The following is a 27,251-nucleotide window of genomic DNA, read 5'->3' on the forward strand; positions in this document are numbered from 1 at the left end:
CACTCTCAAATATTGACGTAAGGGATGGCGTTGCTGTCACACGGGGAGCTCAGGGGGAGAGTCATCAAACCCTCTGTAGCGGAGATCTGACACCTCGCGTCGACGTTTTGATCCATTTCTTATCTTCGTCTTTTTCGTGTTGACATTTCTTTGGACGAGCGTTACGTTACGATGCTTGTCAAAAGATATTACATTCACAATCGATTTGTTGAGCGTTTAAACTTTTTTAGGAACAAAAAGATCTTTCCCAAGTATATATAAATAATGAAGGCGTTCGATTCCATTCTGCTCTGTGGTGTAGAGTTGATTTCGACAGCAACATTTTGATTTAGTTTTAGTCATAATAGTCTTTAATGGATCACATTCCATTTTGTTTTCGTAGTATTTTAGTCAACCGAAATGTTTTCATTTTCATTTATTTTCCTTTACATTTCGTCAGTGAAAAAAGGTAGTCGACGAAAATGTTGTCATCGTATAGTTATAGTCGACGAAATCAGCACTACTGTGTAGTGTAGACCATATACTCATTCACTACTTTCTGTTTTTTTTTTTAAAGAAACCACATCAAAAAATGAAATATCCAGCGGCTGATGCTAGACATATAAAACATGATGGTTCTGGCCAGGCTCTCTCACGGCATCTATCACAATAATCACAGTGTGATGAATTGTCACGACGCTGGTGCTGTGAAGCCGCCTCGGCTTTCTGCTCACAACCAGAACCCCCCCTCTCTCTCTCTCTCTCTCTCTCTCTCTCTCTCTCTCTCCCTCTCCCTCCATCTCTCTCTCTCTGGTTGTGGCCGTGCGGTTCTGATGGATGTCCTGACATCTCCACTAATCTCTCTTTCTCTCTCCTTGTCTTTCTACTCCATCCTCCTCTGTGGGTGGAGTACCTCTCTCTCTCTCTCTCTCTCTCTCTCTCTCTCTCTCTCTCTCTCTCTCTCTCTATCCCTCTCTCTCTCTCTCTCTCCCATTCTCTCCCTGTGTCTCTCTACCCTCCAGTAACCATGTGCGGAGATGAGCAGACTAGAGAGGGAGAGGATAGAGAAGTGTGTGTGAGATCTCCTCTGCAGTATTGATGACCCAGTGAGCCCCTGCAGAAGTCAGCCAGTCAGCCAGACAGAAAGACAGAGAGAGCCAGAGCCAGAGCCAGAGAGAGAGGCTGAAGCCCAGAACCAGAGATCTGGACTAACTTGGTGCTGCTGCCTGCCTATAGCTTTGCTCCCTCCCAGCACCACCGCACCACTCCGCCCGCACTGCTCTGGTGAAGGTGAACACGCGGAAGAGGACATGAATGGTACATGAGTGGTCGGTGTGTGTGTGTGACGTGGTGGTTCTGCTGGTGCGTGCCGCGATGCGTGCATGGGGTGCACAATTAATTGATCAGTTTGCCGTTGGTGATTATAGGGTTCTGTTTATATGGCCCCGGGTCCGTCACGTATACCTGACTGTTGTGTAGCTGCAAAAAAGGATCGATATTTTAACATTAAGGTGATTGTTTTCTAGGTGAACCTAATTACCAATACGTTTCTCAAACTGAAAAGAGTGGCTGTTTTAGAAAGGATTGTTTTACGGTAATGTATGTACCTCCTCCTCCTGTACCTCCTCCTCCTCCTCCTGTTCCTCCTCCTCCTGTACCTCCTCCTCCTCCTGTACCTCCTCCTCCTCCTCCTGTACCTCCTCCTCCTGTAATAGATCTGTGTTTCTTTTCTCTGTTTGTTTGTTTGTTGCACCACTTTTTGTTTAGGTCCTTTTGGATCTCCTCCTGGGCTGTAGGCTGCGGCGCTAACCCAAGAGAAGTGGTCTTCGTGCCACGCTAAGAAGCGACGCAGCGGAAACACAACCCAAGAGAAAACCTCCCCAATTCGTGACATCGTTCGTCGTCGTCGTTGGCGAGACACTCGTTGGATGAGCAGCTTGCCTGGGCGGCTGGATTCGGGCAGAGGAGGAGGCGGGGGGGTGTCCGGGGGGTCCGGGCGGGCGGGCTGCGGTGGCGGGCCTCTGGCAGAGGAGGGCGGCGAAGGTTTGGAGGCGCCGCCGCCCGAGCTCTGGGCCGAGGAGGAGGAGCTAGGGCCCCGAGGGGAAGAGGGGGAGGAGGAGGGGGACGGGCCCCTGGGACGTCGTCCCGACAATGGGCCGCCAGCGCCGGTGACCCACGCTCCCCAATTCCCCGCCTCCTCCTCCTCCTCCTCCTCTCCGCCCACCCTGGCCAACGGGCTCCACCTGCACAGGAGACCGGGGGCGGCGGCGGCGGTGGTGGGGGCGGTGGGGGGGCAAGGCGGCGCGCGCCGGCGGAGGCAGCAGGCCCATGCCAGCGCTGCGCCAACGACCTCGACGCCCCCCCTCCTCCCTGCAGCCGAAACGCTGGCCGACACACTCAGACGAGGCATGCAGTCGCACATGGAGCTAGCCGCCGGCGCTAAGCCGCCGCAGTGCGCCACCGCCAACAACAACAACAAGGACAAGAACGGCGTGCCTGGCGCCGCGATGACAACGCCACCCAGAACTCTGTCGCCCGAAGAGGAGGAGGAGACTCCTCCCCCGCCGCGACTCACGGCCTCGCCCACGCCGCCCACCCTGCCCCTCCCTCCCGACAGCCCCGCCCCCGGCGATTCGGCCGAGAACCCGCCGACAGCCCCCGTCCTCACCGCCGAGACGACGGTCGACGTTCCCTCGAGCCGCCAACCCCCTCCCTCCGCGCCCGTCGTCGACCCGAACCCCCCTCCTCCTCCCCCTCCTCCTCCTCCTCCCCCCGTGGTCGAGGCGGAGAGGAAGTACGCGCTCCGCAGCTCCGGGCGGCCGCGCTTCCCCTGTCACCTCCGCAAGTCGTCCCGTCTGCGCCGGAGCACCACCGCGGAGGACTCCTCCTCCTCCCCCTCCGGTGGGGGGGAGAGCAGGAGGAGGGGGGGGAGCGGCGGAGGAGGGGGAGGGAGAGAGCGGGACGAGGAGGAGAAGGAGGAGGAGGTGATGGTGGGCGTGGAGGAGAAGGTGTGGAGGGTGAAAGAAGAAGAAGAGATCGTAGTGAAGAAGGAGGAGAAGGAGAAGAAGCAGACAGTCTCCTCCTCCTCCTTCACCCTCCTCCCCCCCACTGCTCCTCCTCCATGTCCCGCTCAGCTCCCCTCGGCCGTGAGCAGCGCCCCTCCTCCTCCTCCTCCTCCTCGTCCTCCTAAACCTGCTCCTAAAAGCGTATCCAGATCCCGGAACAACAACCCCAACAAGCCCCCCTCCTCCTCCTCCTCCTCCGGGCCTAAACTCTGTCCCAAACCACCGGCGGCGGCGGGGGGGCCTAAGCCGGGCCCCAGGTCCAGGTCCAGACCCACCGCCGCAGGGCCCAAATCTGCACAGCCGAGAGGAGGAGCCGGTCCTAAAAGCTGCGCCCCACCACCACCACCACCACTCCTTCACCAGTCCTCCCAGCACCGGCCACACCTACACCCAAACCCCGTCCCCCACCATCGGACCGGCCCTCGTCCCACCGCCTCCTCCTTCGCCCACTTTCCCGCCAAAGCCGGCGCCATGATGCACCACCGGCCCGTCGCCAAGAGGGAGGAGCGGCCGGGTGGAGCGGAGCTCTCCGCCCTGCCCACCAAACGGCGCTACGTCGGGGTGAGTTCTAACACCATGTCGTCACTAACTGTCCGGGCAGAAACATCTTAACTCTGTGTACTTACTACAAGACGAACCTTTTGCGCTTTTTCATAAAATGAACGTTCTATACTTGATCATAGCACAGCGTCACACGAAAAGTAGCAGATCTGCAAGCTCAAAACGCGGCGTGAAGCACGGCTTTTGGAGCTTGTAGATCTGCTACAATGCCGCTGCATTGCACTTCATCGAAACAGTTACATCAAACGAATTGATTTAACCGATGACAAAAGAATTATCGATATTTTTTATAAAATAATGGATTAATAATCTAGCCCCTATATTGGGCACAACATTTTAGGTGGAAAACTAAGGAAAAAGCTATTCTAAACAATTCAGAAATGATTGCATTAATTTGGTGTCCCATCTGAAAACCCATCAAACGGTCGTCATAATTATTAGTTGAAGTTTTTGAACAACAAACGTTTTTCCACAAACAAGGAAATATCACACCATAAAATGTTAGTTAAATCTGTAAGAAACAGTGTTCTTTAATTTTAAAATAGATTCCCACCTCCAATTAATGCAGGAGTTCTCAACCCGTGGGTCGCGACCCCTTGGGGGGGTTGCCAAATTATTTTGGGGGGTCCCCAAATTTTATTATTATTATTATTATTATTTATTTTTTCAACTGAATGGCTGCAAAATGGAAATGAAGAGTTTACATAGTACGTGGTGCATGCATACTTAGACTTAGACTTAGTTCCTCCCGTTCCTATTTGGGCGACGAGTCCTCTCCATTTACTCCGGTCTCTGGCCACCCTTCCTGCTCCGTGCCATCTGGCTTAGGTCTTCCTTATCTGTCTGTCTCCATGTCTTCTTTGGCCTCCCTCTCTTCCTCTTTCCACCTTCTGGCATCCAGTCCATTGCCACACTTGCCGGTCAGTCAGTGTTTCCACACCTAAGCGCAAAACGGTCGACAGCCACGCACTTCTTAAGCTCTGCGCAGCTTATTTTCCGAGTTTATAGACAGCTGGTGGATGGAAAAGAAGCTCCACCTCCGCGGAAGACTTGCGCGGAGGAGAGCGTTTCCGGGAATCTGGCCGTCGCGCAAGTCTTCCGCGGAGGTGGAGCTTAATTTCCATCCACCAGCTGTCTAAAAACTCGGAAAATAAGCTGCGCACAGCCGAGAACATGCGCCGCTCTTTAGATAGTGTGGCAGCACCTTCTCTCTTGGCAGTCGGAGTACGTGCATGCATACATTTTCCTTAATGATTATATCTGGTTTCAGTATTCATTCATGATATATTTTCTCTAATATTAAGGTTATTTTTGCAGTCAGTTTGTATTGGGGGGCGGAGAGGGGGGGTGGCGTCGAGGGGACTATTTTTCAATAGCTAAAGTTTAAAATAATGGTTAAAGTTGGTTAAAAGCTATAAGGCGACAGAGGCGCGTGCGTCCTCGGCTCTAAATGGGTTAACACTATAAAACATGGCCAAATGGATGCAGAATTAGATTTCATTACATCCCAGATTCGATATGAGCTTATTTTATCAAGTTATGTGCAGCTGCGTCTGTCGCTACCCACTCGCTGTAGCGCTGTGTACTTCTACTGTATCTTTTAGAATACGCCTTGGATTGATATCGTAGACCAGTGGTTCCCAAAGTGGGGTCCGGGGACCCCCAGGGGTACCTGAGGGGTCCCTCAGGTACCCCTCAGGTACTCTGAGGTACCTGAGGGGTGTCCAGTGGTTCCCAAAGTGGGGTCCGGGGACCCCCAGGGGTACCTGAGGGGTCCCTCAGAATAAATAATGACATGCATTAGTCTTTAGCTAGGTACCTAGGTACATTAGTCTTTAGCTAGGTACCTAGGTACATTAGTCTTTAGCTAGGTACCTGAGGGGTCCCTCAGGTACCCCTCAGGTACTCTCTGAGTACCTCAGGTACTCTCTCAGGTACTCTCTGAGTACCAAATGGAACCAAATGGACCCTAACGGGTCCACTTGGTTCCATTTGTACACTCTCAGAGTTAAATTAACATTGATTTTACAATATAAATCGGGGGTCCCAGAGATAGAAATGCCATTAAATGGGGGTCCGTAGACTAAATGCATGTCAAACTGGGGGGTCCTTGAAATTAAACGGGTTGGGAATCATTGCTAGAGCCGTAAAATTCTTCTCTTATGGGGGTCCCTGGCATATGTTTTCAAATGGGGGTCCGCGGGCTAATTAGTGTCAATTTGGGGGTCCTTGACATGAAAACGTTTGGGACCCACTGGACCCATTATTTATTCTGCATTTGAGCACACAGAACCACCAGCTGATGACCTTTAACCTCTCAGACCCGAAACCTTTGAATATTTTGTTATCGTTGGTCGGATAGGATTTTTGGATCCACATTTCCATGCTGTATTGATGTGGGTATTCCATTAGGAGAGATAACAGGCAAACAAATCAATCGAAATATTAATTCTTATAACTCTTGAGATCGTGAAATGAAACCAAACGGACCCATACGGGTCCGTTTGGTTTCATTTTACGCTCTCAAGAGTTAAAGATCTACAGTAATAAGGGTCCATTTTGTTACCAACCAACTCTCCATCATTTAGCATAGGGACCACCCGGGAAACCCCCTCAAGGACCACCGGTGGTCCCCGGACCACTGGTTGAGAACCACTGTCGTAGACGGATATGGTATCTACTTATTTTTATGTTCAAAGTTCCTCTTTCTTTTTCAATGTTCAAAGTTCCTCTTTCTCAGCCATTTAGATTATATTGTGTTTAATAAATTGCAACTCTGTAAACAAGAGTGTTCTTCAATAGAAAAGCTACTGTATTTGCCACACAGACCCCAAGGTCAGTGGAATTCACCCTTTGCCAGCCTTCTGATTGGTCCCTGACTGAACCAACCAACAGGCTCTTTCTGCCTTGTTTATGCTGAATTAGCTAAAACATCATTTTTGGAAAAATTAATAAAAAAAACTAACATGATATGCCCTGCAGTCACCGTGCTGCACCTGTGATGTTCCTTTTTACCGACACCAAGTTTAAAATAAGAATTGAATTCACAGAATATCAATATATATAGCAACCGAAAAACACCTTATTTCAATGGTAGTGGATGGAGAGAGAGGATTTTTGTCCAACCACGAAACGGCAACCAATGGGTGCGAAGAGGGGCTCAACCACGGGCGGGACTTGACAAAGGGTGAATTTCAGTTTTTCGGTACACGGGTTGAAAAGCACTGGTAACAGAAGCAGAGACGAGGCAGAACATTAATTTTATCACAGAGTCACAATTATATGCAAAGCACGAACGACACAAACACTTAACATGGTGGAGTAGAGTTTGTAATGGATTAACTACCAACATACGGCATGCCCCCTGTGGACTGTGGAGTCTACTTAAGTGGTCAGAAGCCCAGTGCTAAGTGAAGTGGGCCCTGCTGGTCCTCCAGAAAAGATTGGGAAGCTGCTGCTGTCCCTCTGTGATCCGTTCCGGACAGAATCCTCTCATCTCCAACTGATTGTGTGTTTGTTTTCTTAACCCATTCTGGGCGGGAACCCCTTTTTGATGTTTCTAGCATTATGTTATACTTTAGCTATTGGAAAATAGCAGATCTACAAGCTTGTAGGTCTGCTATTTCTTTTTTAAATCGTAAAAATGTGGCGCAAATCTTTGAATATAATATTCTTCTCAGAGCGAATGTTTTTAACTCAAATCTTTGCTTCTGGGGGGGGGGTCCCTGGAACAACACATTTTCAGATGGGGGGGTCGGTGACCAATTACATATGATTTTTGGGGGTCCTTGACATGAAATATTGAGCACCACTGATAAAGAAACATGAGGTATCTCAGAAAACTCTCAAAGACATTTTTTAAATTTCGACGTCAGGCCTAAATGGGTTAAATTAACACCCCTACTTGATCACAATACAGCAGTGGTTTTCAACCCCTTTTCAAGGTCCATTATTTATTCTGCATTTGAGTCACGGAACCACCGTTTTGACGTGAACATTTTGTTATCGTTGGATAATATTCTGTCCACAATTCCATGCTCTAGTGATGTTACAATTTACAATTACAATTTACAATTTAGGCATTTAGCAGACGCTCTTAATCCAGAGCGATTTACATTAAGCAAGAACAAAAAAGCATGGGAATACATCACATAAAATGCATTTATCATGAAACATGCGTAAGATAAGAACGTAACAGTGGAATATCGATTTAATGAAACTATACATATAAACTATACATATATACTATACTATGCTATACATATGTACTATGATGTGCTATGACTACATACAATGCAATTATAGTGCTGTCTACATAACATGCTATAAGTCTGTATCAAATGATATCTAAGTCTACAGAAATGCTATCTAAGGGGGTAGGGTAAGTGCTATGGGCCATGATGGAGTCTGAAAAGGTGGGTTTTCAGACTACGGCGATGATGATGGTACCATTAGGAGAGATAACACACGCAAACGTTGATCAAAATAATAATAATTCTTCTTACATTCTCTAATTGTCTAATTGAGTACAGAGTACCACAGACTAAAAACAGTCCAAGTCCAAATGTCATTCTGACCCCTTCCATCCACGAAAAGGCCTCGTTGTCCTGAACCCCTTATCCATCATTTATACATTATGGATAAATAGTATGGACTTAGAGACTGTTTTTCGTCTGTGGCATTTTGACTTCTTGTAAATTAAGTAATCCAAATGTTTAACAATAGTTTTACACTCTCAAGAGGGTCCATTTGGTTACCAACTCTCCATTTAGCTGGGGACCACCTGGAATCCCCTCAAGGACCACTGGTTGAGAACCAGACTATACTACAGCGTCACACAAAAGTAGCAGATCCGCAAGCTCGACCTTTTTTTTAGGTTGTCGATCTGTTTACTTTTGCTATTTTTGAATTTGAATCCTGAAAAGTAACAGTTTTTGGACATTTGAGGTTTCCACCCGACGGAGGACGATTTGCTAAAAAGATGCATGTTGAGCGACGCGTCCTGCTGTCCTTGGTTTATCCATTATGAACAAGAATGACAACCAGATTTATTTGTATTATAATTTTTTTTCTTTTCTTTTTTTCTTTTTTTTTTGTGGCTTTCGCCTTTATTTTATATATTTTTTATGGAGGGACAGACAGTAGGCTGACAGGAAATGGGGAGCGAGATGGGGGGGAAGACATGCAGTAAAGGCTGTCGGGGTCGGGAGTCGAACCCGCAGCACACTGCCAGACTGGATTACCAGCCAAGGTGCCTGGACCACTGAGCCATGGCCCAGGCCTTATTCATTCTTTTAATGTTTGTTTGTGGCTTTCGCCTTTATTTTTACATTTGTATAGAGGGATAGATAGTAGGCTGACAGGGAATGGGGGAGAGAGATGTGGGGGTGACATGCAGGAAAGGCCGTCGGGATCGGGAGTCGAACCCGCGGCACACTGCCAGACTCGGGCTACCAGCCAGGGTGCCTGGACCGCTGAGCCACGGCCCAGCCAGGCGGAAACCAGATTTTTTTTTTGTGTGCGTGTCTTGCAGCTTGTTTGGCTCAAAAAGTGGCTATTTGTGTTTTTATGATATAAAGATATCAGCTATTTTACAGTCGTGAATTTTTTAATTACTTCGTCAGACGGTCTCCCTCGAGAGTGCTTCGCCCCCTCAGCGCTGAGAGTTTAGCTCAGCGCCTGATTGCACAATTTCTTATCATAGTAAAAAACGAAAAGAAAAAAAGAACGTTTGTAATGTAATTTAGTTTGCTTTTACCCAAACAAGTTCAGGGAAAATGAGCTTGGATATAATATTTGGAAAATGTGACACAAAATATGCCGTTTCAGATTCTGAAAAGAATTATACTGGAATGAAAATAGTAAAAATGTAATATAGTAAAATAAAGTAGAATCAAATATCGGAGCGAATTTCAGAGGACGTAAAAAAAAAATCAACCTCGCTTTAGTTAGTTAGTATCATTTATTGTCCACAATGTGGACATTTGTCTTTGTTCTCATAAACAACAGTAACAACAAAACAGCAACAACACTTTTACACACAATTATCTTCATGGCAAAAAGCAGGACAACAGGATCTACTGAATGTGAAGGTAGCCTACTGGGGGGAAGCCACACTGTGTGTCATAGGCTCAATGTCACTTTGACACATTCAGTAGATCTCGTGATGTTTTGTGGCCAGATGAAATTTCCTGGGGTTTATTAGGACTATAGTAAATAATTAAAAAAGAAATCGCTATAAAATGTTGTAAAAAAATATATATATTTAGCCCCATGCTCAAATGCCCCCGCCCCCTGTCAAAAACAGCTAAAATCCCTAAAACAAAAGAAAGCAGCAAAATGAAAAAAAAATAACACTCATCTTTTACTTTCTCTAATAACAACCTAAAACATGAACCTTGGTTGAAAAAAACTAAAGTCCCTGCACACAGAGCATGTTTTTCGGATTTTTAGCGTCTGTTTTCCAAAAAACGCGTTTTTGAGTGGTGCAAACCACTCCAATAACCAGCTTTGTCTGTACCCGTGTACCTGTACGTGTACCCGTGTACCTGTACCCGGGTACCTGTGTACCAGGTGTGTACCTGTACGTGGGGCCATGTACAGGTGAGCATGGTTGCTATGGTTAGTGTGTGACGTCACTGCACCACTCAGTTCACACGGGTGTGATTTTTTTTTAACTAATTCCTTCCTTCCTTCCTTCCTTCCTTGCTCTCTGGCCCCGTCGCAGGTGAGGAGGATCGTGGTGAAGGTGGCTCGCATCCCCGTCAACCTCAGCCGTCGGCAGAAGAGCTACAAGATCTCCAACATGGAGACGACGCCGCACCACTTCGCCACCGGGACGGAGAAGAAGAGGTGTGCCATCGGAGGCGAGAAGAAGGGGGGCGTCGCCGTGGTGGGCGTGGGAGGGCTCGGAGCGGAGGGCTCGGGTGAGAAGGCGCCGAAGGCCCGCGAGCCCACGGCGCTGCTCCGCCTCAAGAACAACGGAAAGAGCGTCATGGTGATGTTCCCGCCGGGAGAGCTGCCCGTCATCCTGAAGCGGCGGCGCGGCCGCCCGCCCAAACAGCCGCTGGCACCGGGGGGGCTGCCCGGAGAGCCGCTCAACGTAGGGGTGAGTGAGATATATATATATATATATATATATATATATATATATATATATGCTTTTATATTCTTTGTTTTTTGGGCAGCACATGTTTTTATTTAGTTTTAGTCTTATAGTCATGAAAAAATATCCTGTGATAATATCGTGTATCGTGTATGGTGATAACTGCCTGAAAACAATATGGAACTAAATTTGAATTTTCGTCTTTTCATATCATATGAAAGCAGGGAATCATAGCTTCAAATTGACATATTGGTTGTTCAGTTTGACCCTCCAGTTTTGGAGATATGGCTTATAGAGTAATGTCTTGCAGAGAAACAGCGAGTTGAGAAAACGGAAAAAGGTTCACTTCTGTGGTCTCTAACATTAAACCTAGCTACTTGTTTAAGCATTTCATATTGACGATGTCGATTTCAGCTCTGACATTTATTTCAGACATGCTCTAGTACAGGGTTCCCCAATAGGCGGCCCGCGGAGCGCCCCCTTGTGGCCCCTGGAAGAATTTAAAAACAAAAAACAAAAGAAAAACGTTTTTTTTTTTTTTTTTTTTAGGGGGTCCCAGATATAAATGGCATTAAATGGGGGTCAGTCCCCCCAGCCTGGTACCCTAGTCAAAATATGGCCCTTGAGGAAAATTAATTGGGGAACCCTGCTCTAGTATGTGAAGAGTCTGCCTGTGCTATTAACTCATTTTTGGAAAAAATAAATAAAAGTTTTTCTCTGGTGAAAAGCTGGAGTTTGCACGATGGCAGTCTCTCAGTCAGATCTGGTCACATATGGTGATATTGTATGTTTCCATATCGCCCCCTCCTCCGCTAGCTCAACGTGGTGATGAACGCCGCCGGCGGCGACCCCTCGGCCAAGAAGCCTCGTCGGCGCCGTCTGACCAAGCTGCCCTCGCCGCTCCCGTCCTACGTCAACGACACGGACGACGTGAAGAGCGAGTACGGCGACGTGCTGTCCAAGCTGGCCTTCCTCAACCGCCAGCCGCCGGCCACGGGCCGCTGCTCGCCGCCCCGCTGCTGGACGCCCAGCGAGCCCGAGAGCTTCAACACGCCGTCGGAGAACCCGGGCATCTCCGCCCTGCTGCACCGGCTCACCGGGTTCAGGCGCAGGGGCGGCGGCCGGGGAGGGGGAGGCGCGGGGAGCCGTGGAGGGGCCGCGGGGAGCCGCGGAGGGGGAGCAGGGGGGGCGGCTGGAGGGGGCGGAGCGCAAGCGGCCAACAACAGCACCTTCAGCGACTTCTTCGAGTCCATCGGCAAGAAGCGCAAACTCAGCCCGCACTCGGAGACCGGCTTACCCCGGGGGAAGCGGGGGAAGGGTGGGGTGGGCCGGGGAGGCGGGGTGGTGGGGAGTGGCGAGCCGGGCGTGACGGGGGAGGCGGGGGGCAAGCCGGTCAGGAAGAGGCGCCCGAGGAAGAACGGCGCCCTCAAGGGCGAGGCGGCGGGCACGTGCGTGGGCGGCGCGGGGCAGGACTGGGCCAACGGGGGGGCGGCGGGCGGCGGCTGTTGGGGAGAGGAGGGGAGCTTGGAGAAGGTTCTCGGGGGCTATCAGGCCTGCGCGTCGCCCAGGGGGGGGTTCCCCTCCCGGGGAGGAGGAGGAGGTGCGTACGGCAGCCCCGGAGGGGGAGGAGGAGGCAGGGGAGGCACGGGAGGAGGGGGGGAGGACTCGCAGGGCCTGTTCGCCGGATACTTCCGCTCGCTCCTCGACTCGGACGACTCCTCGGACCTCCTGGACATCTCCTCGTCGTCCCGCGGCAGCAAGGCTCCGTCGTCCACCACCACCACCCCGGGGGGTGGGGGCTACGAGCCGTCCAGCCCGGCCCCCCCCTCCTCCTCCGTCGTGGGACCCTGCTGGTCCCCAGCCTTCTCCTCCAAGCGGAGCCCCAAAGGCTGCAGCGGTGGTGGGGCTGATGGCCCGGCCCCCCAGCAGGGGGCGTCCTCCTCGTCCTCCGCCAGGCCTCCTCCTCCGTACGGCTACGGGAGCCTGGCGGCCCAGACCTCGCCCACCACCACCACCGCGTACCACGCCAAATCCACGCCGCCCTCCCTGGCGCTCTCCCGCTCGCCCAGCTCGCCCCACCCCTCCTACGGGCACTACTCCCCCGGCTTCTCCTCCTCCTCCTCGCCCGTAGGGGGGGGCGGGGGCAGCGGAGGCGGTGCCACGCAGCAGAGGCCCGCCGACTGCAGCTTCTCGTACGGCGGCAAGAACAACAACAACAACAACACCCCTATCGGCCAGGGTCAAATGAACTATTCCGGCTACCACGTGGCCAAGCGGGGCTTCGGCGGGGGGTACCCCGGGTCGGCTCATTCCTCCATGGGGGGACGGGGGGAGTCGGGGGGTCCCACGTCACCGGGCGGAGGAGGAGGAGGAGGAGGAGGAGGAGGGTACATGGCCATGGCCAAAACCAGCCCCTTCAGCTCGTCTCCAGAGGCTTACAGACAGTACAACTCCAACCAGTGGAACTACAGGTCAGGCATTTTTATAAATTTTTTGCACGAAAATTGGGACAATAATTTATCTATATCGTTGTTGCTGTTGCGGCAGAAAACAAACCACTCCTAACTTTTTGTGTTTTTTTTTGTAAATGAATGCTGTACTTGATCATACTATTGTCGCACAAAAGTAGCAGATCCACAAGCTCCAAACCAATGTTGATTTTGTCGACTAATACTATGACAAAAAAATTACAATTTTATATTGACAATTTTGTAAACAAATAAAAATGAAAAATAAAAATGTTAGGAAGGGACTAATGGACAAGAGACCCAGTATAAGTAAAAGACAAGTCATTTTACACTTGGTTGCATGCTGAAAATAGCAGATCTACAAGCTCACAACGCGTCGCGCTAGATCTGCTATTTTCAGCAAGTGTAAAATCAGCCATTACGACGGCATCAAGGTCCACCAAAATACATTTTAGTCGACTAAATCAACTGCAGATTTAGTCGACTAAAATCTTATATTTACAGCGACTAAAACTAGGCAGGTGACTAAAGTATGTCTAAAACTTTCCGTGGCGTAACCGTCTTTAAATAAATACTTTTTGAAATGTCTATGGGAAAATATGAATGAGGAATTCCCTTCTAGTCCTAGCATCGTCATGAAAGGGGGTGGGACTGCGACGCTCTATTCCTCCATATGCAGGGAATAATACAACATATGACATGTTACACAGGAGAGCATATATCTCTCCACACTCCGGACAGAGGCTCTCTCTTGAGTGTTTGTGGAGACGACTGATTCATCCTGTTGTGCCTTGGATCAAGTCCATGATGCACAACAGGTGCGCAGCCACGCCCAGCTCTGAGTCCAGTTCTAGTTTGACTCAGGCCAGGTGTGACTGCTTACAGTAAACCAGTCATCCATCTCACACAGGGAAATATGATAAATATGATACTGTGTTGACACAGTTATCTTATCACCAATGGCATTCATGATAATACTGGAAGGAAGTGCTACTATTATGCGTAGGCGTTTTGGATTTATTTCCCCTTTTTTCAGAATAGTAGCTGGGCACAAGAGCTCATTTTCTGCCACTCCCTACTCGCGCACGCGCGCGCACACACACACACACACACACACACACACACACACACACACACACACACACACACACACACACACACACACACACACACACACACACACATACACACACACATACACACACACACAGTACACAACATCGCATCGCATCACAGCTGTTGGCTGTGGTGGTGGAGACATCCCCAAATGCATTTGACATACTGCATCTCATTATTCGAAAAAACAAAAATCACTATACATCTGTTTCCAGTTGGAACTGATCACCGGATAACTGCAGATAACTGCCGAGAGTTTTGGAAGCGTGGAGTTCCTCTAATCACCAATAATCAATCACACTTATCTACAAACATACGCATTACGGGCAGTATTATGCGTGTCTTAAGTACCAGGTCTTATTACTTAACTTAAGACCTGGAGACGTGATCAATGCCATTTGGCCACTCAGAATAGCCAAATGGCATTGACCACGCCTCCAGGTCTTAAGTTAATTCATAAGACCTGGTACTTAAGACACGCATAATACTGCCCTAAGTGTCTATTATATTAACCCATTTTGGGCGGGAACCCCTTTTGGTGTTAGCAATATGTTATGCTTTAGCTATTGAAAAATAGCAGAACAAAAATCGAAGAAACATAGCTTTTTCAGAAAACTGTCAGGATTTAAAAGACATTTTTAGAATCTGATCTCAGGTCAGAATGGGTTAACCAGCCTCGGGTTATGTGGACAGTCTAGACTCTAGAGCAGTGGTTTCCAAACTTTTTCATGTCAAGGACCCGCAAATTGACACTTATCAGCCCACGGACCCCCATTTGAAAAGATATGTCAGCGACCCCCACAAGAGAAGATTTTTAAAGCTCTAGCAGTGATTCTCAACCCGTTTAATTTCAAGGACCCCCAGTTTGACCTGCATTAGTCTATGGACCCCCCATTTAATGGCATTTCTATCTCTGGGACCCCCAATTTATATTGTAAAATCAATGTTAATTGAACTCTGAGAGTGTACAAATGGAACCAAATGGACCCTGACGGGTCCATTTGGTTGCATTTGTAAACTCTCTGAGTTACAGGCCCATAAGGGTCCATTTGGTTCCAAACTATCATTTAGCTGGGGACCCCCTGGAACTCCCTCAAGGACCCCTGGGGGTCCCCGGACCCCACTTTGGGAACCCCTGCCCTAGACCCGTGGTTCCCAAACTCTTAAGCTCAAGCAGTGTTGTTTTCGTCGACTAAAACTAAGGCGAAAAATGTTCGTCGACTACCTTTTTTCACTGACAAAAACGAATGGAAACTAAATGAAAACTAAGCTACGATGACTAAAACTAAGACTAAATATACTGACAATTTCGTCGACAAATAAAAACTAGACTAAAAGGTTATGAAGGGACTAGTGGACGAGAGATCCAGTATAAGTCATTTTACACTTGGTTGCATGCTGAAAATAGCTGATCTACAAGCTCACAACGTGTCGTAACGCGACACGGTGTGAGCTTGTAGATCGGCTATTTTCAGCAAGTGTAAAAACACTCATTACGACGGCATCAAGGCCCGCCAAAATACATTTTAGTCGACTAAATCAACTGTAGATTTAGTCGACTAAAACTAGACTAACACTAAGACATTCCAGGTGACTAAAATGTGACTAAAACTAAATGAAGTTTCAGTCCAAAGACTATAACTAAACTAAAATCGAAATTTGCTGCCAAAAACAACACTGAGTTCAAGACCCAAAAAGAGCTGAAATTGGACGTTTGCCCGCGCCCCAAACTAGTGAAAATAACCGATCTACAAGCTCACAAAGTGTCACAATATCAATAGTCTTTTGTTGGCGGCAGTGTGTATCCAAATGTAAGCCACTCATCTGAGCTTATGTGGACAAAATAAGAAACAATCCCATTTACTAATTGCTATTATATTTACAGTCCAGTCCGGACAGTTTATTGTAGGGATGCACCGAAAGGGAAATTCTTAGCCGAAACCGAATATCCGAATATGATATTATATATATATATATTTTTTCCTACCATTGCTGTCATGGCCGTACCTTAAAGCAGCATTCAGTGATTTGGGTGATTTGGAAAACCACCCAGTCCGCCCCGGTAACAAAATGTGCACATGCACGCTCTACAGTGGGGGGACGTGCAACAGGCCAACAGCATGTGCACCAAGGCCCGCCCCCACTCGATCATGATTGGAGGAAGGCCCCACTCATCCTGATTGGATGAAGGTTTTGCCACCCGCCACCAAAACTGAAACTAGGGTTTTTTGACCCCAGGGGCTCACTGGGGACAGGGAGGAACTCCTTATATGGTCAGCACACTCTATAGTAGGGAGGATTATCCAGAAAAAAAGAAAAAATAAGTGATATTTGAATTAAGTCAAATCACTGAATATACCTTTAAAGCTACCTGATTTATGGCAAAACTTAATCACTATTATGGGTCCATAAAACATTTATTCAGCTCTTTTGAATGCATTAATTGCATACACTATTCGGTGATATATGTTCTGCCTATTTGGGCCGAAACCGAATAGGCCGAAAATGCATTTTTAGCCATTTTCTGCCGAATATTTTCTGTGGCCGAATATTCGGCGCATCACTAGTTTATTGTGTGATCATGTGTGTCCCAGACACGGCTACGGCGGCAGTTTATTGTATGTCTTTTGATTGATTGATTGATTCTTTTAGACAATATAAAATGCAACCAGTACAGGGTACATACAGTCAAAGCACATTGGTCCAAAAGGACAGCACCGGAGAAAAAAAAATACCTTGCGGTCTTGTTTCCATTCGGGTCCCATGCATGCATTCATTCACAAACCGTTGGTGTGTTTCAGACACGGCTACGGCGGCTGGGCGGCGGACAGTTTTATTGTATTATCATGTGTGTTTCAGACACGGCTACGGCGGCTGGGCGGCGGACAGTTTTATTGTATTATCATGTGTGTTTCAGACATGGCTACGGCGGCTGGGCGGCGGACAGTTTTATTGTATTATCATGTGTGTCTCAGACATGGCTACGGCGGCTGGGCGGCGGACAGTTTTATTGTATTATCATGTGTGTCTCAGACATGGCTACGGCGGCTGGGCGGCGGACAGTTTTATTTTTGCGAACGCAGTGAGCACTAACTATAGAAGCTGGCCTAAACTGTCTGTCTGTCTGTGTGTCAGTCTGTCTGTCTGTGTGTGTCACGCTGTAACACCACCGGCCCGCCACACACACAAAAACTTAACTTAAGAAAAAACTTAACTTAAAAGAAAAACGTACAAAAAAAACACGCACACACACACTAAAATAATAACTTAACTTCTTAAAAAAAAAAAAAAAAAAGTAAAAAAAAGATGACTTAAAAAAAACCTTAAAGTACGTAATTTATTCTAATTGTTGTTATTGCAATTTACGAGCTGCGTTCGCTTCCCGCGTTCGCGCGTCTTACTTGTATTATCATGTGTGTTTCAGACACGGCTACGGCGGCTGGGCGGCGGACAGCTTCGGCTCCCAGTATCACCACCACGGCTACGGCGAATACGGCTCCGGCGGCGTGGCGGTGGAGTCCAAAGACATCCTGGACATCTCCAACTACACCCCCCAGAAGGCCAAGCGGCAGCCCTTCCCCGAGAGCCTGTCGGAGTCCTCCTCCGACTCCTCCCACCTGGGCCCCGTGGCCGCGGGCTGCGGTCCGGGGTCGGGCGGTGGCGGCTGCGGCGGAGGAGGAGGAGGGGGCGGGCCTTACAAACACAAAGAGTCGGCGCCCCCCAGTGGTGGCGGAGGAGGAGGAGGAGGAGGAGAGGGCAGCGGTCAGTCCAGCCTGTCCAGTCTGGAGAAGCTGATGATGGACTGGCACGAGAGCGCCGCCGGGCCGTCCTACAACTGGAGCCAGAACGTGCTCTTCCAGGTAAGAATTTAGGGACCGGGAGCAAAGAAATATGATCGGGACATCCCTATAGAGATATAGAAATATGATCGGGACATCCCTATAGAGATATAGAAATATGATCGGGACATCCCTATAGAGATATAGAAATATGATCGGGACATCCCTATAGAGATATAGAAATATGTTCGGGACATCCCTATAGAGATATAGAAATATGATCGGGACATCCCTATAGAGCGTCGCAGTCCCGCCCCCTTTCATGACAATGTGAGACCCAGGAAATAATTCCCAATGCATTTTTCTCATAGACATTTCAAAAAGTATTTATTTAAAGACCTTTTAAGCCTCGTACGAAGCCAACTCGAGTCGTGACAAATCATGACAACAAACACAATTATTTGGGCTGAACAAATAATTAGAAAGAAGAAAAAAACTGCACTTTTTTTGTTGTTTTTCTTCTTTGTAATTATTTGTTTGGTTGTCATGATTTGTCACGACTCGAGTTGGCTTTGTACGACGCTTAAAAGGTCTTTAAATAAATAGTTTTTGAAATGTCTATGGGAAAAATGAATGAGGAATTCACTAGCGTCGTCATGAAAGGGGGCGGGACTGCGACACTCTATAGTAGCAATATTATATGATCCATATCATGATATTAGATTGGATATTGTCTGTGTATTGGGAGATTGTACTATTATGACCACAATAATCGTGACGTGTCATTTTCATACGATTATACTTCCAGGGCGGGGGAGGAGCAGCGGCGGCGGCAGGGGGCGGCGGCACCGGCACCAAGCAGGGCCGCGGGCGCAGGAAACGTGCGGCCGCCGAGCCCCTGCAGGCGGACAAAGAAGGCGGCGCCCCGCACGCCACGGGAGGAGGAGGAGGAGGAGGACCCCCGTCGGACTCGCCGTCCAGCCCCTCTCCGACGCCCACCCACAACCACCCGGGGCCCAAGAGGGGGTCCGGAGGGCGGCCGAGGGGCTCCAGAGGAGGAGGAGGAGGAGGGGCCAGGGGGGGCTTGTCTCCGTGTCAGAGAGAGAGGGGGGCCAAAGGCCGGGCTAAAGGTAAAGGCGGAGGAGGAGGTCCGGACGCCGCCGGAGGCCCCCCACCGCCCGGGCTGTTCCACGGGGAGGGGCTGGACTACTACAGCGGGGACAGCAGCAGTCTGTCCCCGCTGGCCGCCCCAAACCCCGCGGCGGGGGGCGTCGGGGGCGGCGGCTACCCTCCGGACCCCTGCGGCGGCGAGTACCCGTCCCCGTACCCGTCCTCCACGCCGACGTCTGAGGAGCGCTACCCGTCCGTCTACAACGAGTCCAACTCGTCCTCGCTCTCCCCAGCCGGGGGCGTCTCCTCACCCCCGTACCCGCCCAAACCCACCCCTCCTCCTCCTCTCCTCCCCCATGCCCCCCCTGCCGCCCCCCTCCACCAGACCACCACCACCTCCTACCACCACCAACACCAACAACAACACCACGCCGTCCAAAACCGGACCTTCTCGCCGTCTTGCTCGCCGTCACCGCGGCTCATGACGCCCCACTGCGGCGGCGGAGGAGGAGGAGGAGGAGGAGGCGGGACGGCCGCGCTGAGCCCCCCGCACCGCCCCCCGCCACCCCCTCCTCCCCCTCCTCTTCCCCCGAAAGATCCGTCCTACGCGCAGTACGACTCTTCCCCCAGCTACTGTAGCTCCCCCTACTGGTACGGACAGACGGGCAGCCCCAGCCCCCACGCCACCGCCGCCTCCTCCTCCACACAGCAGCAGCAACACAACGCGCCGCACCCCAACAACAACCCCCATGCCAGCCCCCCCAACCCCAACCTCCCCAGCCCACCACAGCAGCATGCCGCCAACACGCATGCGCACCCGCTCAACCACAGCACGCAGCACCCCCACCCCAATATGAGCCCGCACAGCGGCAGCAGCAGCAGCAGCCTCCTCCAAGGCGGCAGCCCCCAGGGCCAGGCGGTGGCAACGCACGCCAACCCCAACAGTCACTCCCATCACCCCCACCACCCCCACCACAACAACAACAACCCCCCGCAGCTCCTCCACTCCCCACACTCCTCCCATCCCCTCCTTTACGACGAGCGCCGTTCTCCCGGGGGCGGGGGCGGCGGCCACAACAAACAACGGGACCCCCTGACGTCCCACCACCACCACCACCACATGAGCACAGCGGGGGGAGGAGGAGGAGGAGGAGGAGGTCCCCTAGTCCGCCAGCAGGGTCCTCTCTCCCCGTACGCCCACAACAACAACAACAACAACAAGTCGCCCCTGGGTGGCGGCCTGGACGCGTCACCCCCGCCCTCCTCCTCCTCGCACCACCACCACCCCCACCACCACCAGGATGAGCTTGGAGGAGGAGGAGGAGGAGGAGGAGGGGGGTACGGTCACCCGTACCACCAGGGCATGGCTGCAGGGGGGGGCCACCTCCACCGCTACCCCCCGCAGGTGGGTACCCCCCGGGTGGGAGGCGGCGGCGGTGGGGGGGTGCTGTGCCAGCTCCTCGACCCGGCCAGTGACGACAGCTTCAGCGTCACCAGCCTGTAGTTGACGAAGGTGAGCCAGCCGCTGTTTTGGTTTATTTATTTATGTCGTCGACTATAAACTACGACGACGAAAAATGTTCATCTACCTTTTTTTCACGTATAGGAAAACTAAGCTATGATGACAAACTCTTAAAGACTAAATATATTGACAATTTCGGCAACAGATTAAAAACTAGTCACAAGAAAGGCAGGTATGTTTGGTCGTACTGTAGTGTGCTCTGAAGATATTAGCAGATCTACAAGCTCGGCTATTTTCAGCATACAACCAAGTGTAAAATCAGCCATTACGACGCCATCAAGGCTTGCCAAAAAAAATCGACTAAATCAACTGTAGATTTAGTCGACTCTCTCACTCTAATCTTATGGTATTTAGTCGACCGAAACTAGACAAACACTAAAACATTTCAGGTGACTAAAATATAGGGATGTACCGAATGGGAAATTATTGGCTGAATACCGATTTATAGGAAACAGTTGGCCGAAGACCGAATAGCCGAATAAGATTTATATTTATATGGCAAAAGACATGATTACATTTTGATCACGTCATCACAACAAATCAGTATGTTGCGAAAGGTAACCCTGGTCCTTTGACTACCGGTATTCAGTTTAGGCTCTAAAATCAGAACAGAAATACCGAATAAATATGCATTTTTGCCACTATTCGGCCGAAGAGTTTTGGTGGCCCAATGTTCGGTGCATCCCTCCCTACTAAAAATATGTGACCAGGTTTGACTGAGAGCCTGCCATCACGCAAATTACAGATTTTCACCAGAGGAGAAAAACGTTATTGTTTTTTCTCCAAAATGAGTTAATAGCACAGGCAGACTCTTCACATACTAGAGCATGTCTGAAATAAGTGTCAGAGCTGAAATCGACATGTAAATATGAAATAAATGCGTAAACATGTAGCTAGGTTTAATGTTAGAGACCACAGAAGACATGTAAATATGAAATAAATGCTTAAACATGTAGCTAGGTGTAATGTTAGAGACCACAGAAGTGAACCTTTCAAGCCTGTTTTCTCAACTCGCTGTTTCTCTGCAAGACATTACTCTATAAGCCATATCTCCAAAACTGGTGGGTCAAACTGAACAACCAATAGGTCAATTTGAAGCTATGATTCCCTGCTTTCATATGACATGAAAACGAAACGAAATTAAAAAAACTCCAATGGCAGTCCCTCAGTCAAATTTAGTCACATATGACTGAAACGAAATGAAAATGTATTCCAAAGACTATATGCCGTTATGAAAACCAGGGCTGGTTGAAGGGGAGATAACAGCCTGTACTGTCTGCTACGTCACGTGTTACATTTTGCTCAGCCGTCGTGCCAATCAAAACCAAAGTGGAAATGTCTGCCAGCAGTCTGTGTGGCCTAATATGCATTTATAGTATCTTTCTTATCGTTGCTGTCGGGACAGAAACCTCCTAACTCCATATTTGAGCCAGTGGTAAACCTCCTAACTCCATATCTGAGCCAGTGGTGGAAAAAAGTACTCAAATGTATAAATGTTTTAAATGTTTAAAGGACCACTTCACCACTTTTCTACCTATCTTCATATAATAGGTCCTCACTAATAATCATGATAAAATGGCCCGATTTTTTTCTACTCAGTCTGTGTCTCATAGGAGGGATGTGGGCAGTTTAGAAACCGTCCTCCAGTGACATCATCATTAGGCAGAACAAGATTGTTTTACAAAAATGTTTAGATTTTCATTATCGTGAGAACGATGGCTTCCATTTTCACATTGCAACTTTTCAGGACTAGAAAGCCTGCAGTTTTTATTAGCTTGTATTCCCCATCGATGATGTCACTGGAAGACGGTTTCTGAACTGCCCACAGCTCTCCTATGAGACACAGACTTGTTTTACAAAAATGTTTAGATTTTCATTATCGTGAGAACGATGGCTTCCATTTTCGCATTGCAACTTTTCAGGACTAGAAAGCCTGCAGTTTCTATTAGCTTGTATTCCCCATCGATGATGTCACTGGAGGACGGGTTTCTGAACTGCCCACAGCCCTCCTATGAGACACAGACCGAGTAGAAAAAAATTGCGCCATTTCTTCATGATTATTAGTGAGGACCTATTATATGAAGATAGGTTGAAAAGTGGTGAAGTGGTCCTTTAACTGTTTTAAAATGTTTTAAATGTTTTTAGTGTAAAAGTACCAATACTACAACGTAGAACTACTCCGTTACAAAGTAAAAGTCCGGAATTCAAAAATGTAGTTTGTATGTAAAAGTACAAAAGTATTGGGATCAAATTGTACTTTTAAGTACAAAAAGTAGAAAGTACTCAATATTGCAAAATGTCCCGGTTCAAGTTCTCAAATGTATATACAAAAAAAAAAAATCTCTTGAAAATAGCAGATCTACAAGCTCACAACACATCGCATAGCGACACATTGTGAGCTTGTAGATCTGCTATTTTCAAATGGGAAAAATTGTATAGGGCTGAAGTTGTTAACCCATTTTTGGCGGGCACCCCTTTTGGTGTTTTAAACATTATGTTATAATTTAGCTATTGAAAAATAGCTGATCTACAAGCTCATAGCTTGTAGGTCTGCTATTGTTGTTGAAAAATCGTGAAAATATTTATTTCAGAAAACTGAGGATTTAGAAGATTTTTTTTAAATTTCGAGGTCAGGCCTAAATGGGTTAATGTAACTTTTTGTTTTTTAAATAATCAAAATCTACAAAGTAACTAAAGTTTTCAAATATTTGTAGTGGCGTAAAAGCACAATATTTTCCTCTGAAATGTAGTGGAGTAGAAGTAAAAGTACTGGCGGTTGGAAATTCTCCAAATAAAGTAAAAGTACCTCAGAATTGTACTAAAGTAAATGTACTTAGTATTTTCCACCACAGATTTTTGAGCCCCTCCAACGCCTGGCTTTCAGAAATGACGTCATGTGGCAGCCAAGTCTATGGACTTTATTTGTGGCAGCCACAGTGGGCGCCCCTCACTTCACACAAGTGTGATTTTGTTGTAAATTAACGGCCCTATACTTGATCATACTACAGCGTCACACAAAGGCATCAAAAGCAGCAGATCTGCAAGCTCGGAACGCAGCGCAAAACGACACGTTTGGAGCAGTGTTGATTTTGTCGACTAAATCTAAGACGAAAAATGTTCGTTGACTACCTTTTTTCACTGACGAAAACTAAATGAAAACTAAGCTAAAACTAAGACTAAAATATACTGACAATTTTGTCAACAAATAAAAACTACTAAAATGTTAGGAAGGGACTAGTGGACAAGAGATCCAGTATAAGTGAAAAACAAGTCATTTTACACTAGGTTGCATTCTGGAAATAGCAGATCTACAAGCTCACAACGCATCGCAGCGTGACGCGTTGTGAGCTTGTAGATCTGCTATTTTCAGCAAGTGTAAAATCAGCCATTACGACGGCATCAAGGCCTGCCAAAATTCATTTTAGTCGACTAAATGAACTGCAGATTTAGTCGACTAAAATCTTAGGATATTTGGTCGACTAAAACTAGACTAACACTTAAACATTCCAGGTGACTAAAATGTGACTGAAACTAAATGTTTTATTCCAAAGACTATGACTAAACTAAAATAGAAATTTGCTGCCAAGAACAACACTGGTTTGGAGCTTGCAGATCTGCTACTTTTGCTGCTTTTGAATTAGGGCATTAAGCAACTAGTCGACTAGTTTACTAGTCGACTAGTAAATACACTAGTCGACCTTGTTGGTACTAGTTGACTAGTTGATAAAAAATAAATAAAAAAAAAGTTAATTTTTTTAATTATTTATTTTTTCCCCGATTTTGTAGGCCTCAAGATCAGGTAGATTATAGTTATAGTCCCCATGTACACAGTTTTTCAATGTACAAATATTTATTTCCAAAAACAAAAACAAAAAAATATATTTTTTTAATTTATTTAATTTTTTACATAATAGGTAGTTAAACAAATAGTCGACTAGTAAACTAGGCAACTAGTCAACTAGTAAAAATGACTAGAAGTGAATGCCCTATTTTGAATTCACCGTTTTGGACATGCGAGGTTTCCTCCACCGACCAGAGATGATTTGGCGCATTATAGAAAAAACATCCTCCCACGAAAAGTCTCTAATGAATGAGTGTTTTGGCAACAGGAGTTGTTGTCAGAATGTAAATTCTAGTCAGACTAGAGAGTTTTCAGAAAAACGATACCCTGGATTTGTTTTTGTGTGCCTTAGCATTTCTTTTTTTAAAGCATTAAAGGACCACAGAAAACATTCTATTAGAGTGTGGTGTGAACAAAATTGCAGTTCCGAAAACTGCAATTTATTTTTTGTTTTCGATTGTACCTTTCACCTGCAATCATCATCACAGATGGAACCAAGGGTTTTCATTTATTCTGACCATGTTCTTTTTTCTCTCTCTCTCTCTCTCTGCTTCCGTTTCAGCCACATTTCAATCCAAGCTTTTACATATTTGGAGAAAAAAAATACCTTTTTTTGTAAGGAAGGACTGTCTTTGTGAGAGACTGTCTTTGTAAGAGACTGTCTTTGTAAGGAAGGACTGTCTTTGTGAGAGACTGTCTTTGTAAGGAAGGACTGTCTTTGTAAGGAAGGACTGTCTTTGTAAGGAAGGACTGTCTTTGTGAGAGACTGTCTTTGTGAGAGACTGTCTTTGTAAGGAAGGACTGTCTTTGTGAGAGACTGTCTTTGTGAGAGACTGCGACGACGTGATGGGTGAGAATTTATAGCTACCAAGTTTTGGACATGAAAAGCTTTGATTTCTCCAGCAATGACAATCAAGAGACCCACCGCAACACCTAAAAGCATGCACACGCACAGACACACGCGCACACGCGCACACGCGCACACACACACACACACACACACACACACACACACACACACACACACACACACGCACAGAAACACACACACGCACAGAAACACACGCACGCACAGACACAGACACAGACACACCACACGCAGACCTGGATTCAGACACACACACGCACGCAGACACACACACACACACACACACACACACGCATGCATGTGCTCTCCCTAACTTGAGGCCACACACACACACACAGACGCACAAGTATTTGTATATGCATCTACCTATACACATACACACATAAAGGCATACAGTACACACACACACACACACACACACACACACACACACACACACACACACACACACACAAACACGTGCACACACTCACACAGCTGGAGTGAGGTCATGGCCTCAAGGAGCTGACTGGGGAGGGAGGGACAGACAGACAGACGGACAGACTGCGTCATCACTCCCTCCGGCTCCCACCACACCGCAACGGAATAAGGATTTTACCGCAATTGTCACCAAACCTTCACCACCAGTCAGTCCGAAGACATCGCGCCTGCATTACGGACAATTCTGTATCTTAACTGCTCTCCCTCTGTCTCTCTCTCTCTCTGTGTGTCCGTCCTCCCCGTCCCCCGTCCCCTGTCCCCCCGCCACTGTTAAAACCAGCACTCTCGTCCTTGCGCGCTCCATTCCAAGCCAGTACGATGCTCGCCCCTCTTGTCTTGTGCCCCCTCCCTCAAACCCCAAGTCCTCCCAACCCTGCCCTGTCCTCCTCGCCACCCGCCCCTGTGCCCCGCTTTTGTTTTTAATACCATGCATCCCCTAGGCGGGTATAGGTATATACTGGAATAACGTGTTCCTTTCCACACGCTACTGTCTCAGAGTATATATTAATAGAGACGGCACCGGATTTCTCCTCCCATCCACTTGCATTAAGTTGCTCAAAAGCGCATGAGGCGATTTCACTCCTCCTTCCGGGTAGGAACAGAGTGCATTCTGGGATGAATTGGGCCCAAAAACATGAACACGCTGCCGTTGACTATCATTGCACGCGCTCAGCGTTCACGTATGAAACGGCGTTCACGTGTCATCGTGAACGTGCGCAATGATAGTCAACGGACCAGCGCCTTCATGTGTTTGGGCCAGCGCTGCAATACCGAATTCGGCCACTATGTCCATTTCGCCTCAGGGTTTCCTCCGGGTGCCGTCTCTATAGAGCGTCGCAGTCCCGCCCCCTACCATGGACCAGGAAATTAATCCCAATGCATTTTTCCCATAGACATTTCAAAAAGTATTTTTTTAAAGACGGTTACGCCGCGGACAAAGCCAACTCGAGTCGTGACAACTCATGACAACACAAACAATATTTTGGACCAAACAAATAATTACAAAGAAGAAAAACAACAAAAAAAGTGTTGCAACCTGCCATTTTTTTCTTCTTTCTAATTATTTGTTCGGCCCAAAAAATTGTGTTTGTTGTCATGATTTGTCACGACTCGAGTTGGCTTTGTCCGCGGTGTAAACGTCTTTAAATAAATACTTTCTGAAATGTCTATGAGGAAAATGAACGGAGAATCATTTCCTGGTCCATGGTAGGGGGCGGGACTGCGACGCTCTATTCATAGAGACTCTAAGACTACAGTACGTCCAACCCGTGCATGAGGTAAACTTGCCAGGTTGGCAGGAGAGTATAAGTATATAGGGCTCCATTTTCGTCACCGCTAAACCCTCTTATCCCTAAAC

The 27,251-nt window shown here is 48.0% G+C and overlaps 1 protein-coding gene across 1 annotated transcript; it reads left to right on the top strand.

The window, feature by feature from the left end:
* The first annotated feature begins 2,072 nt into the window (after positions 1-2,072).
* On the top strand, positions 2,073-26,715 carry ahdc1 (AT hook, DNA binding motif, containing 1). Its single transcript, XM_079522880.1, has 6 exons — positions 2,073-3,605; positions 10,333-10,713; positions 11,542-13,181; positions 17,719-18,154; positions 18,882-20,696; positions 25,109-26,715. The coding sequence occupies exons 1-5, from the start codon at positions 2,388-2,390 to the stop codon at positions 20,685-20,687; spliced, it is 5,481 nt and encodes a 1,826-aa protein (XP_079379006.1). The 5' UTR covers positions 2,073-2,387; the 3' UTR covers positions 20,688-20,696; positions 25,109-26,715.
* Positions 26,716-27,251: the final 536 nt, after the last annotated feature.

The sequence above is a fragment of the Electrona antarctica genome, assembly GCF_951216825.1.
Source record: "Electrona antarctica genome assembly, chromosome: 15".
NCBI classification, from domain to species: domain Eukaryota; kingdom Metazoa; phylum Chordata; class Actinopteri; order Myctophiformes; family Myctophidae; genus Electrona; species Electrona antarctica.